The sequence below is a fragment of the Chelonoidis abingdonii genome, chromosome 24, assembly GCF_003597395.2.
Source record: "Chelonoidis abingdonii isolate Lonesome George chromosome 24, CheloAbing_2.0, whole genome shotgun sequence".
NCBI classification, from domain to species: domain Eukaryota; kingdom Metazoa; phylum Chordata; order Testudines; family Testudinidae; genus Chelonoidis; species Chelonoidis abingdonii.
This window is the reverse complement of record NC_133792.1, coordinates 1,212,137-1,223,949: the sequence shown is the minus strand read 5'-3', so window position 1 is coordinate 1,223,949 and position 11,813 is coordinate 1,212,137. Positions and strand designations below refer to the sequence as shown.

Sequence of the window (11,813 nt, the reverse complement as noted above, 5' to 3'; positions counted from 1 at the left end):
TCGCGAGAGATAGGAAGTTCACCGTCTGCCTTCAGATGTGTGTTCCCTTTCCATTACACTGAACAGTCTGAGAGGACAGGTGCTAACGCTCTGGATGACGCGCACCTAGAGTAGTACTAGATAGAGAGTTCCCCGTTAGCTCTCAAGGGGCAGTAGCACAGACTGCGGAAGAGCAGAAGTTCTTGAATGCAGGAAACAGTATAGTTCTGGACCTATTATTGTTACGAAGCAGGCAGCCACTTGAGCCTCACACTTTCATTTGGTTCAAAGGAACTTACTGCCAGCCCAGAACAATACTATCTCTAAAATATTATGAGATGGCTGGGAAGCTTTACTAGTAACATTTGATGTAAGCAGAGCCTCGAAAAAATTCCGGAGCTGTAAGACTATTAGGAAGAGGCACTCGGCTCTAGGTTCTTATAACTTTGTTTCTGATTACTAGGCCTGTAGTCTCTCCTTAAATTCAGCCGATGTTTGATGCAAGACACGTAAATCACACAAGCTCTTGTTGGGTAGAGAAAGTGCATTTACTCTTTTGAAAGTCCGGCTTCAGGTTTCAGGATGATGTGGCTTCTAGCCGGACAGGTTCTTGCAGACAGTGGACCGAAAGCATAGCGGAAGACCGGTGGCCAAGAGCGTAATACGCATAATGGTATTTTTCACTCTCTCTCTTCTCACATGACCATGCCCCCGGAGCAAACAGCACGTGCCCAATTGCCATGCCTCTCGGGTCGATGCACAGCAAGAGTCCCAGCTTACGAATGCGACGCGCTTGACTGCATGGGTCCTTTGGCCTTGCCTGCTGGGCGCGGGTTGTTGGCCCTGTCTCGGGGAGGGGCAGGGACGGGGCCGCGTTTAACTACAAGCGTACCAACGGTGCAAACTGCACGCTCAGGCACCAAACCCCGAGAATTTATAATAACATCGCGGGACTTATGGTGTTCAAGTCGGACAAGACAAATCTCCTCTAAGCTGCTGGTGATTGCCTGGCCGGCTCCCACAGAGTCAGCTGACGGCGGGAGGAGGGCGGCGTTGCTGGAGATAGAGCAGGATCTGCGCGTGCGCCAAGGGGGATCCCAGCGGCCATTTTGCAGCGTTCAGTGTGCGCGAATAGACGGAGTGCGCTGCTCCTCTGCTCGCCGCGCCTGTGAACAGCAAAGGAGGCTCGCCTCCCTTCGCTCGCTCGCGGAGACTTGAGGGGAGGCCGGCCGGGCGGCGGCAGGCCAATGAGGTTAAGAGGCGCCGCCGGGCGTGTCATCTGAATAGGTTCGCCAAGATCGCACATGCGGTCATCGTGCTGCTCGGCATGCCAGGCAACACCTCTTCAGGTCTGGGTCTCAGTGACCGCCCCGCTCCGGCCCCAGGCCGCCCCGCTCGGCCACCGCCCTCTCCAGCCTGTCAGGCCGCGTTGGCTGCTGTGGCCTGGGCAGCAGGTGCCCCGAGGCCCGCGGTCGCGGTGCAGGCGTCTCAGAGACGAGTTAGCGCCGCGCTGGGTAGGGCTACGGTTCTACCCGCGCCGGCCCGCTTCCTTCCTTTTGTCTAGCGGATGGAGCCGCAGGGCGGCTAGGGGCAGGCCGGTGTCTAGCCGCTATCTAGGGGGGCGCCCGCCTGCCCACGCGGGTGCGCGCGCGGAGGTGTTTTAGACAGGGCCGCAGCAAACGGGCTGACGCGCGGCTTTGTTGCCCAGCCCGCGGTCCAGCTTTAGAACCGCAGCGCGGGGGGCGGCTCTCACCGGGCATGCGGGGGTCTCCTGGGAACGAATCAGACCGGCTGCAAAGTCTTGAGCTCAAATTGATGCCTTTTCCGCTGCGTCCTTCTCCGGCCGCTTCATTCTTCTCGTATCACGAGATAGTACAAATGAGCCTTTTCGGGGTTTGCCTCAGTCGATCTGCTAGGGTGGTCGTTTTGCGTTAGGTCGCCATTTGGTAACGAGTCGAGTGACCGCTGAAGTGTGAAGTCTTGGTTGCGCTCTCAGTGTGTTCCAAATCCTATATCGTACGCAGATTCCGGTGTCGACTCGGATGTCTGGTATTCAGGGTGAGGTGTTAGCTAAATAATGGATACCATGCACTTATACAGAACGCTCAGCTTCCAAGGAGAATCTAAGACAGAGCCGCTCTCTCTCAACGGATTGTGATGGGGGCTCACCTCTCTCTCCCCGAAATGCAGTAATCTATCTAGCTAAGCAACTGACCTAAGAACACATGGTTATAGGACTAGATTTAGGTATTTAAAATGCAGGAATTTTTTTTTTTCATTAGTTGATGGCTTGCGCATGGCTGGCGGGGCTTAGTCCGGCTATGCGAGCCAGCCTCTCGCGCGTTCTCGCGCATCATTAAAGGGTTTTTTATGTGTGAGTGATCGCCAAGGACTTAGGTTTAATTTGTGTATATAACTGAAACATTCTTGGGTCATCCGTTGTGTTTGTCTGAAATATTTTTCTTGGTTAAGGTATTTTAAAAATAAAATAAAAATCCTTTAGGCTGTTTGGTGGTATTAATTATTGTATTTAAAAAAATCCTTGGTGCATCTCCATGAGTGATAGTAACAGATTGTAGAGTATGTCTATCACAGTTGCTGGGTGGTGTGATTTCCAGTTGCATAGACTCTAGGGTTGCTCATTGTCTAATCACCACAAATTCAACACCCTGTGATGCCTGCCCCCGCGTGTCTGGTTTGCCTTACGGGCTCGCACACACTCATCCATTCTCCCCCCCCCTTTTTCACTTGCTCTGTCCCCTTCTCACTCCACTTTCACTGGGCTGGGGGCAGGAGGGGGCTGTGGGTGGGGTGGGAGCCTGGGGAGGGTTTTGGGCGGATACAGAACAGGGATGGGGGTGCTCAAGCTCTGGAGCCGCGGGTTTGGATTGAGTGAGTGCGGGCATCAGGCTGGTGGGGGGCACAGGGGTTGATAGGGGTGGCGTGGGGGGTGGGGCTCTGTCCACGGAGGCTGATCTCAGGTTGGCAGTGGCAGTGGGTCTTAGGGCCGGCTTTCTCATGGCCTGGCCTTCTGACTTAGACTTGGCAGCTAAGATGGTGACTCTCTCGGCGGTCCCTGCGGTGCCTGCAAGGCCTGGTTGGGGGGGAAGTACAGGGGGCTGGTGTGCACTGTCTGTTGCCTGCAGGCAACCACCTTGCAGCTCGATTGGCTGTAGTTCCTGGCCAATGGGGAGCATGTAGGAGTTGGCACTGGGGGCGTATGCGGCTAATGCCGCTTCATGGGGAGCTGCGGAGTCTAGCGTTCCGCTCCTTTTTCGTGCGCCGCAGCATTATAGAATGCTTAAGCCTTTAACTCGCGTATCTGCATCTCCTCGCGCACTCAGGCTTATGTGCCCCGGCAATTAGCAGGGGGTCATCCGCGAGCCAATCGATAACTTTCGCATAGCGCGGCGAGTCTTGGGGTCTTTGGCCCTATTGCAGCCGAAGCGATTGTGCCTTTGTAAGAGGCGGCCCCTCGCTTCAGCGGGTAATACGGCGGCGGGGTCCTTCTGCTCTGGGACCCGCCGGCGAAGTGCCGCGAAGACGCCACGAATTGTGCGAGGACGCCGCAAGATGCTACCTGGAGTTCTTTGGGGGCCTGGGCCCCACGAGGAGTTTTCCGGGGCCTTGGGGATAACGTGGAGGTGCGGCTTCAGGAGGACGCGGCGTAGTCCAGTGAAGAGCCCCAGCCCTAAAAGACTCTCGAAGTTCGTGGTGTGATAACAAAAAACGACGGTACAATTCGGGCTGGTAACATTAAACTGTCAATAAACTAATTAACTATGTAAAACAAGAACGATTAAGTAACAAAGAACAAAAAACGAGCGATTAGCTAGGAAAAATGCGGAGGTCAGGTAAACTGCACTCCACTGTTCCAACGACCGACACGGGCGGTAAGAAGGAACTGAAGGGTGGCCTGGTCGGCTGGGGTATTTATGCGGCGCCATGGTGGCACCACTCCAGGGGGCGCCCAGCCGACCCACTGAGTGTTGCTAGGGTAAAAGTTTCTCCGACGGCTGTGCACGCGGCGCGCACACACCTAACTGGAATGGATATGAGCAATCACTCGAAGAAGAACTAATAATTCTGTACTTCCTAATGAGAGCTCTATGCCTCTCACAATGAAAACACCAGACATGGCCCTCAACTTGTGGACATCACACTGCAATCTTCACCCAGCTCATAGGCAGTGCTTTCCTGTGCTGTAATCAGTGTTTTTCTCCAGAAGGCTATATCACTTTCACAGCACCCTCCGACCCTATTTGATCTGCCCTTTATCCCACAGTAGGACTCTGGATTTAGACCCAATCCTGATCTTGCAGTGTGGCCTTCAGGGATGGCTTCCTTTGTCCTGCAAAACAACGTTTGGCTGTGATGCCAGGCTGCAGAGATCCCACATGGGAGCCAGAGAGTGGCTAGTACCCTCAGTGTCCTGGCTAACAATGCCCCTCTCATCAGAACCTGTTTGCATGGCTTTGTGGAGCATGTGCCCAGTCACTTCTCTTCCAACCTCTAACTCCTTATGACAGGAAAAATTTTAGCCACCTCATATAGGCACTACATAAAATCAAAATATTTTCTAGAGTAAGAACTGTAAATGGATCATATATATTTTTTATATAATATTAGTGTGGATTCATTATCAGCTTTACAAAAATATATGGAAACCTGTAATTTGCTAAGCACAGCAGAATCAATGAAGTAGAGTAGATAATTCATCTGCTCTGTGAATTTCACACCCCATCTGCAGCATAACAAATGAAAGCCTTTATTGGCTGCTCCATTATATCCAAAGATCCCATCAAATTAAACTATGAGTCGTCCCTGCTTCCCCGCCCCCCCACAAGCATACTAGCAAAGAGATGCCAATTTCAAAAAATACCTAAAAGCTTTTTTGTTCTGCAGCCATTTCTCATTTGGGCTGGTGGCACAGAAACCAGTGAAGTTATCTAATACATCACAATAGAGAACGTAAATAATAAGGTCCATATAGGCTACTAAAGCCAGAACCTGTGGTTGTAAACAACTATAACCTGCAACAGTCACACCTAATGGAACTAGGGCAGCAGAAAAAAAAAAGATGTTTCCACAGAACAGGGTCTTTCTAGCCTGTATGCATCAGGATGATTTTGTAAAAATCTTCTTCTAGACTGTTCTCCTCTAGTAACACACTAATCCTCCCATTGACTGGTTCTTGACTATCTGGCCTCTCAGCAAGCCCAGTGGAGAAGTTTTCACAGAGACTCATGTGGGGAGGACAGAAGTGGTCTTGTAGCTTTTGGATCCTGGAACTTTGAGGGTGTCTGGTGTTTGGCTGAGTCTCTGTAACAGACTCAGATTAGGCCCTCTGTGGAGAGTAAGGTATTTCATGAACTCCCTAACAACTTTGATCTCCTGACACCAGAACAGCGTTGGTGGGTAATGAAGGAAGCCACTCCGAAGTCTTGGTCTGGAAGACAGCTGCTGTAATTTGTGGTGTGATGGGGAAGTATGTGGAAAAGCCATTCCTGGAAGATTCACACTCCCTTAGCCTTAAAAAGTTTGTCACTTTCGGCTTCCGCTGCTTTGTGCGGCACAGAAAATCATTTTGCTGGATCCAGTCCCACAGCAAACCATCCGCAGCAAAGAGGCCATCACACGGAGCTGCCTGTTCTTATCTTGCCACATTTTGACATCTCCCTAAATAATTAAGCAATTGTTTTGCATGTGGAATGGTGTGTGCTTGTCAGAATAGTTATAAAAATTCCAAGTAGCTCTTCAAAGTACTCTTCAATAATAAGATGAAATCAGTATTTCTGAGGATATTACCACCTAGTGTCTTATTCACTGCAGGAATAAGACAATCTGGGTACCAAGTGGGGCCACTCCACACTGGATGAATAGAACAGGACCAGTGCTAGGAATGAGCAGTGTGACAACATATGCTTTGAGCATCAATAAAACTGGACTAAAATCTGCATGTACAATTTAAAAGTCTATCCTATCCGGACGATAAACAACATTTGACAGATACAGCTCCCTTCAGCTCACAGGCTTGCAAAGAAAGGGCTTTTCAGACTGAGAGGATAATTGTCCCCCCCACTATAATTCAGTTCTCTTGGAGGTGCAACCCAGCAGCCATTCTTACCTTAGACTTGTGTGCCTTGAGGAGATTAGCATGCTTCCTCCCAACCCTTTAAGAGGTGTGGGAAGCTGATCTGTTTTTCCTAAAATTAAGTTTACTTCTACAAAGTTACTGAGTGCCATTTTAATTGTGAGGCCTCTGCAGCCATCTGAATCTAGTGATCCAGCACCTGTAATCATCGAGAAGCTCAGAATCTCTGCTTTCTAAAGACACTAAGTGAGCTAGCATTCCAAGAGGCTGCAGAGATGTAAGAGTTACAGGAAGTTAATTAAAGCTGTTTTAATCCACAAAACCTTCATTACCTCTCTTCATTCCCTCCATAGGGTCCCAGAATAACACCGCTGCCCTCTAGTGATGGTGCTATGAAGGCAAGATTGCTGCAGTGATCATGGCATGTTGGGAAATGGGTGCAGAGTTAGAGGTGGGAGGACAGGGAACAAGTGAACTTAAAGGGACAGTGGGATGGAAGGGAGGATTGAGATTGCTATGGTAGTAAAACCAAGCAGAAAACGTTAGGAAGTTTGTGGGCTTTGTTATATGGACATTCCCCTTGAAGTGACTGTGGGTGTGTATTTGGTAAAGGTAGGAACCTGCAATTTAAGTGTTTATTTAAATTAATGACTGTCAGTCCATCTAATTTTAGAACTGTAATAGGGTGGGAGGAACCATAATAAGCTATAGATGCAGGAAAGTAGCCAAACCCATAGCTGACTACAGCTGGAGAAGCTACCTGTAAAAGGCAATGTTAGAATAGATGCCAGTTGCAGATTTCTCTGTCTCCCACTTTAAGTCTCACAAGATATAAGAGGACTGTTAGTTTCAATCCAGCTTGGAAACTTCATCAGGTCACTTTCCTTTCATTAGAAAAAACAAATTAGAAACAATTTTTATATGAAAACTAGAAATAAAATAAATACATTAGATCACCTTATAATTGGAAGATCCCAGTCATCTATAACCAGTACTGGTTGGTAGTATGGCAGTTTTGTGGGTGTTTTTTGGTGTTTTTAATTCCCCCAACAAATTATAAATTGTTATTTAAACAGTCAGCACACAGCTAGCTAAAAAACCCAGAGTTTTGTATATTTAAAAAACAATCAACATTTTCTTCCCTAATGCAGTACCTGACCTCTGGAACACTGGGGCTACATCTTACATCAGATATTTGGTTCTTAGTTAGCTTAGAGAAGAATTACCTCAGTCAGTCACTTCTACTCAAAAGATGACAGCATGTGAAAGTGAGAGAGAGAAAGTTATATGGTCAGATTTGAAAAGAAAACAGACTCCAGCACATAAAAAGACAAGAAACAATGATAAACACCAGCCAAGACTTGTGCAAACATGTACATTCATACTGAGGGTAGGGCTGGTGTACATGCAGAAGCAACGGGTGTCTATTTCAGCCCTGCAGTCCTCGGGAACTCACACAGACCTGAACTACCACCATGGCAGCCTAGGGCCTTGCGTGTTACCATGCTATCGTGCAGATTTCTCTGTCTCCTTAGGAGAATCCCAGCATCTGTGCTTTCAAAATACCTTCTCTGAAGATTTTCCAGGGCTTGGAGGATTATCTCGCCTTTGCCTCCTGCACTAGGCAGATATCCTGAGGCTCAGGGCCGGCTCTAGCAACTTCGCCGCCCCAAGCACGGCGGCACGCCGCGGGGGGCACTCTGCCGCAGGCGTTTCTGTGGAGGGTCCGATGGTCCCGCGGCTCTGGTGGAGCTGCCGCAGGCGTGTCTGCGGGAGGTCCACTGGAGCCGCGGGACCAGCGCACCGTCCGCAGCCATGTCTGCGGCAGCTCCACCGGAGCCGCCTGCCGGCCTCCCAGCAACCAGCAGAGCTCCTCCTGTGGCGTGCCGCCCCAAGCATGCGCTTGGCGCGCTGTGGCCTGGAGCCGGCCCTGCTGAGGCTAATGTGCCAAATTCCTAACAAGTCTGGAGTGACAGACTGGCTGCGTGATGGGTAGCGTTGGGTGATTAACATACAGCCTGGCTTCAAAAATGGACTGGGAGGCATTCCTTTAAACTAGGGCTGTTGATGAATCACAGTTAACTCAAAAAAATTAATCACTGTTAAACAATAGAATATCAATGGAAATTTATTAATTATTTTGGGATGTTTTTCTACATTTTCAAATATATTGATTTCAATTACAACACAGAATACAAGTGTACAGTGCTCACTTGATATTATTATTTGTATTATAAATATTTGCACAGTAAAAAGAAACAAAAGAAATAGTATATTTCAATTCACCTTATAAAAGTACTGTAGTGCAATCTCTTTATTGTGAAAGTGAAGCTTACAAATGTAGATTTATTTTTGTTACATAATTGCACTCAAAAATGAAATAATGCAAAACTTTAGAGCCTACAAGTCCACTCAGTCCTACTTCTCATTCAGACAATCACTAAGACAAAGAAGTTTGTTTATATTTATGGGACATGATGCTGCCCACTTCTTATTTACAGTGTCACCAGAAATTGAGAACAGACGTTTGCACTGGACTTTTGTAGCTGGCATTGCAAGATATTTACGTGCCAGAGATGCTAAACATTCATATGGCTTGTCATGCTTCGGCCGCCATTCCAGAGGACATGCTTTCATTCTGATGATGCTAGCTAAAAAACCAATGTGTTAATTAAATTTGTGACTGAACCCCTCAGGGGAGAACTGTACGTCTCCGGCTCTATTTTACTCACATTCTGCCATATATTTCATGTTATAGCAGTCTCAGATGATTATTCGGCAAATGTTCATTTTAAGAACACTTTCACTGCAGATTTGATAAAATGCAAAGAAGGTACCAATGTGCGATTTCTAAAGATAGCTGCACTCGGCCCAAGGGTTAAGAATCTGAAGTGCCTTCCAAAATCTAGGGATGAGATGTGGAGCATACTTCCAGAAGTCTTAAAGGAGCAACACTCCAATGTTCAAACTACAGAACCTGAATCATCTAAAAAGAAAATCAACCTTCTGCTGGTGGCATCTGACTCAGATAATGAAAATGAATATGTGTCGGTCCGCACTGCTTTGGGTTATCATCGAACAGAACCCATCATCAGCATGGACGCATGTCCTCTGGAATGGTGGCTGAAGCATGAAGGCACATATGAATCTTTTGCGCATCTGGCATGTAAATATCTTGCAACACCAGCTACAACAGTGCCATGAGAACATTCTGTTCTCACTTTCAGGTAACACTGTGAACAAGAAGCGGGATGCATTATGTCCTGCAAATGTAAACAAACTTATTTGTCTGAGTGATTGGCTGAACAAGAAATAGGACTGAGTGGACTTGTAGGCTCTAAAGTTTTGCATTGTTTTATTTTTGAATGCAGTTATTTTTTGTACGTAATTCTTCATTTGTAAGTTCAACTTTCATGATAAAGAGACTGCACTACAGTACTTGTACTAGGTGAACTGAAAAATACTATTTCTTTTTTACAGTGGAAATATTTGTAATAAAAAATAAATATGAAGTGAGCATTGTACATTTTGTATTCTGTTTTATAATTGAAATCAATGTATTTGAAAATGTAGAACACATCCAAAAATATTTAAATAAATGTTATTGTATTATTAACAATGCGATTAATCGTAATTAATTTTTTAAATTGTGATTAAATTGTTTTAATCTCTTGACAGCCCTACTTTAAATTCAAGCTCCTGTACTGTCTATTCACTGCACAGAATGCATTAATGTGATCCTTCCCTATCACACATCCACCCCAAACCCACGTATACAATGAGAGAAAGAAAAGCCAGATCCACAGCAAGAAGACAGCTGAGTACAGCACCAGAGTGAGGCATTTGCCCTACTGATGCAGCTTAATATTACAAAATATGATCAAGTCCAGCAAAGTGCCCTAAGAGCGTTCTGTTTTTCCAACAGACATAAGTAAATATGCTCTATGATCAAAACATCAGATTCCTGATTTATGGAGATTAGTTCTGTACAGAGCTGCTGACATGCCTCACTCCAGTAGGCACCAGTTCTGTCTATGCTTTGCCCACAAAGCAGCTCATGCTTTGTTGGAGTGTACACTTTTGCATAAGGCACTAACAACTTGTCATCCTTCACTATTGGTAAAACGCACATCAGAGGAATTTCAAACACCCTTCTTCACCTCTCCTAACATCCAGAAGCTGTATTCTGACCTTGGACTGCTGCTTCTGTGTCGCCATGTGTGCTGTGGCTAATGTCAAAACTCCTATACATTAAAAGTGGAAAAGAACAAACATATATTCTATGTTCTTACCATTGCCCATTGCCTGGCTTTGATCCTCATTTGATTATAGCTACGCTCTTCAGCATACAGGGCACTCATGAACGAGCCAATGGAAGTTCCTCCAATCATATCAACTGGGATTCCTGCTTCGATCAGTGCCCTGATAATCCCCACCTGGGAGCACCCCCTGTATCAGAAGGAGGAAAACAAACAAACACACACAGTATCAGACAAGCAGAATTGTTAAAGAAAAACTCAAACTATTACCCCTTAAGGGAAAAGAGTCAGGAAAGCACACGTTGTGCATTATACAAACCATCTGTGACACTATATGAAACACGGAAATTAGAAATGAAAAAGGCACCAATCTGTCCATCCTCTCACCAGTGTAGAATTGTTCTCTACATTTTCAAGTGCTTTGCCCAGTCTAGTTTTAAATATCCTAGTGATAAAGTGAGTGCCATTTCCCTTGGGAGACTCTTTTACCATCTATAAATCTCAGTTGTACAAACTTCCTATGCTCAATTTCATCGCATTTCTTTCACTGCCCCTTGGCTCACTTTATACAAATTCTCTCCCTCGTTGCTACACATCCTACACATACTTCAAACAGCTACACATATTTAATTCTTTCCATCTAAGGCCATGTCTGCACTGAAACTGCTCCAGCAGCAGCTATGCCAATGTAGCACTTCAGCAGAGACACTCACTACAGCAACAGGAGAGGTTTCTCTGTCGATTTAGTTAATCAGCCTCTCCGAGAGGTGGTAGCTAAGTCAATGGAAACATTCTTCTATCGACCTAGTGCAGTTTACACTGGGAGTTAGGTCAGCTTAACTACGTTGCTCAGGGGGTGGATTTTTCATACCTGAGTGACGTAGCAGAGTCACATAATTTCCTAGTGTGGACCTGGCCTACCTCAACCTCCCTACATGCTGGAATGCTTTGAGGGTCTCATCTCCGTTACACTGGTGAAAATGCCTTCCTTGGAGTCACTGCAGAGACACGCGGTTGTAAACAAGGGCAGCATCTGACCCTTTTATTACTCCTCTCTGAATTCTCCATCACTGCACCTTCCTGCCCGGGACTAAGCAGAGTATTCTAGCCATGGTCTCACCACTGCCAGAGAATCCTATCAGCTTTAAAACTCTAAATGGTGGCTGCCTTCAAGACTTGTTCCCTGCACCTGGTACTGATGAATCTCTGAGCTCGCACACCCGCTCTGCACTTCAACCTCAGGTCTGAAGTCAGCAACTTGCTTTTGCCAATGTTGCTTCTGCCAAGCAGAAGGTCCTGCAGTGTGGAACTTGCTATCTGCTTAAATCCACAGCCTTTGTGGATTTTCTAAAATATGTTAATGAAGTATTTTAAAGCTTGTCTTTCTCAAAGGGTGTTTTTAGAAAGACCAGTACTGGCCCTAGGTCTGTGTTCTTCCCTTCTAACCCCTCTGGTTTTCCCTGTATAATCAGATACTCTCG

The 11,813-nt window shown here is 46.6% G+C and overlaps 1 protein-coding gene across 9 annotated transcripts in view; it reads right to left on the bottom strand.

Moving 5' to 3' along the window:
* The window catches only part of PNPLA7 (patatin like domain 7, lysophospholipase), a 557,191-nt gene that overhangs the window by 102,874 nt on the left and 442,504 nt on the right, over nt 1–11,813 (bottom strand). For all 9 annotated transcript variants that reach the window (XM_075060490.1, XM_075060494.1, XM_075060495.1 and 6 more), the window contains one exon: nt 10,366–10,522. In XM_075060490.1, coding sequence (XP_074916591.1) covers nt 10,366–10,522 — 157 coding nt within the window. The remainder of the gene's footprint in view (nt 1–10,365; nt 10,523–11,813) is intronic.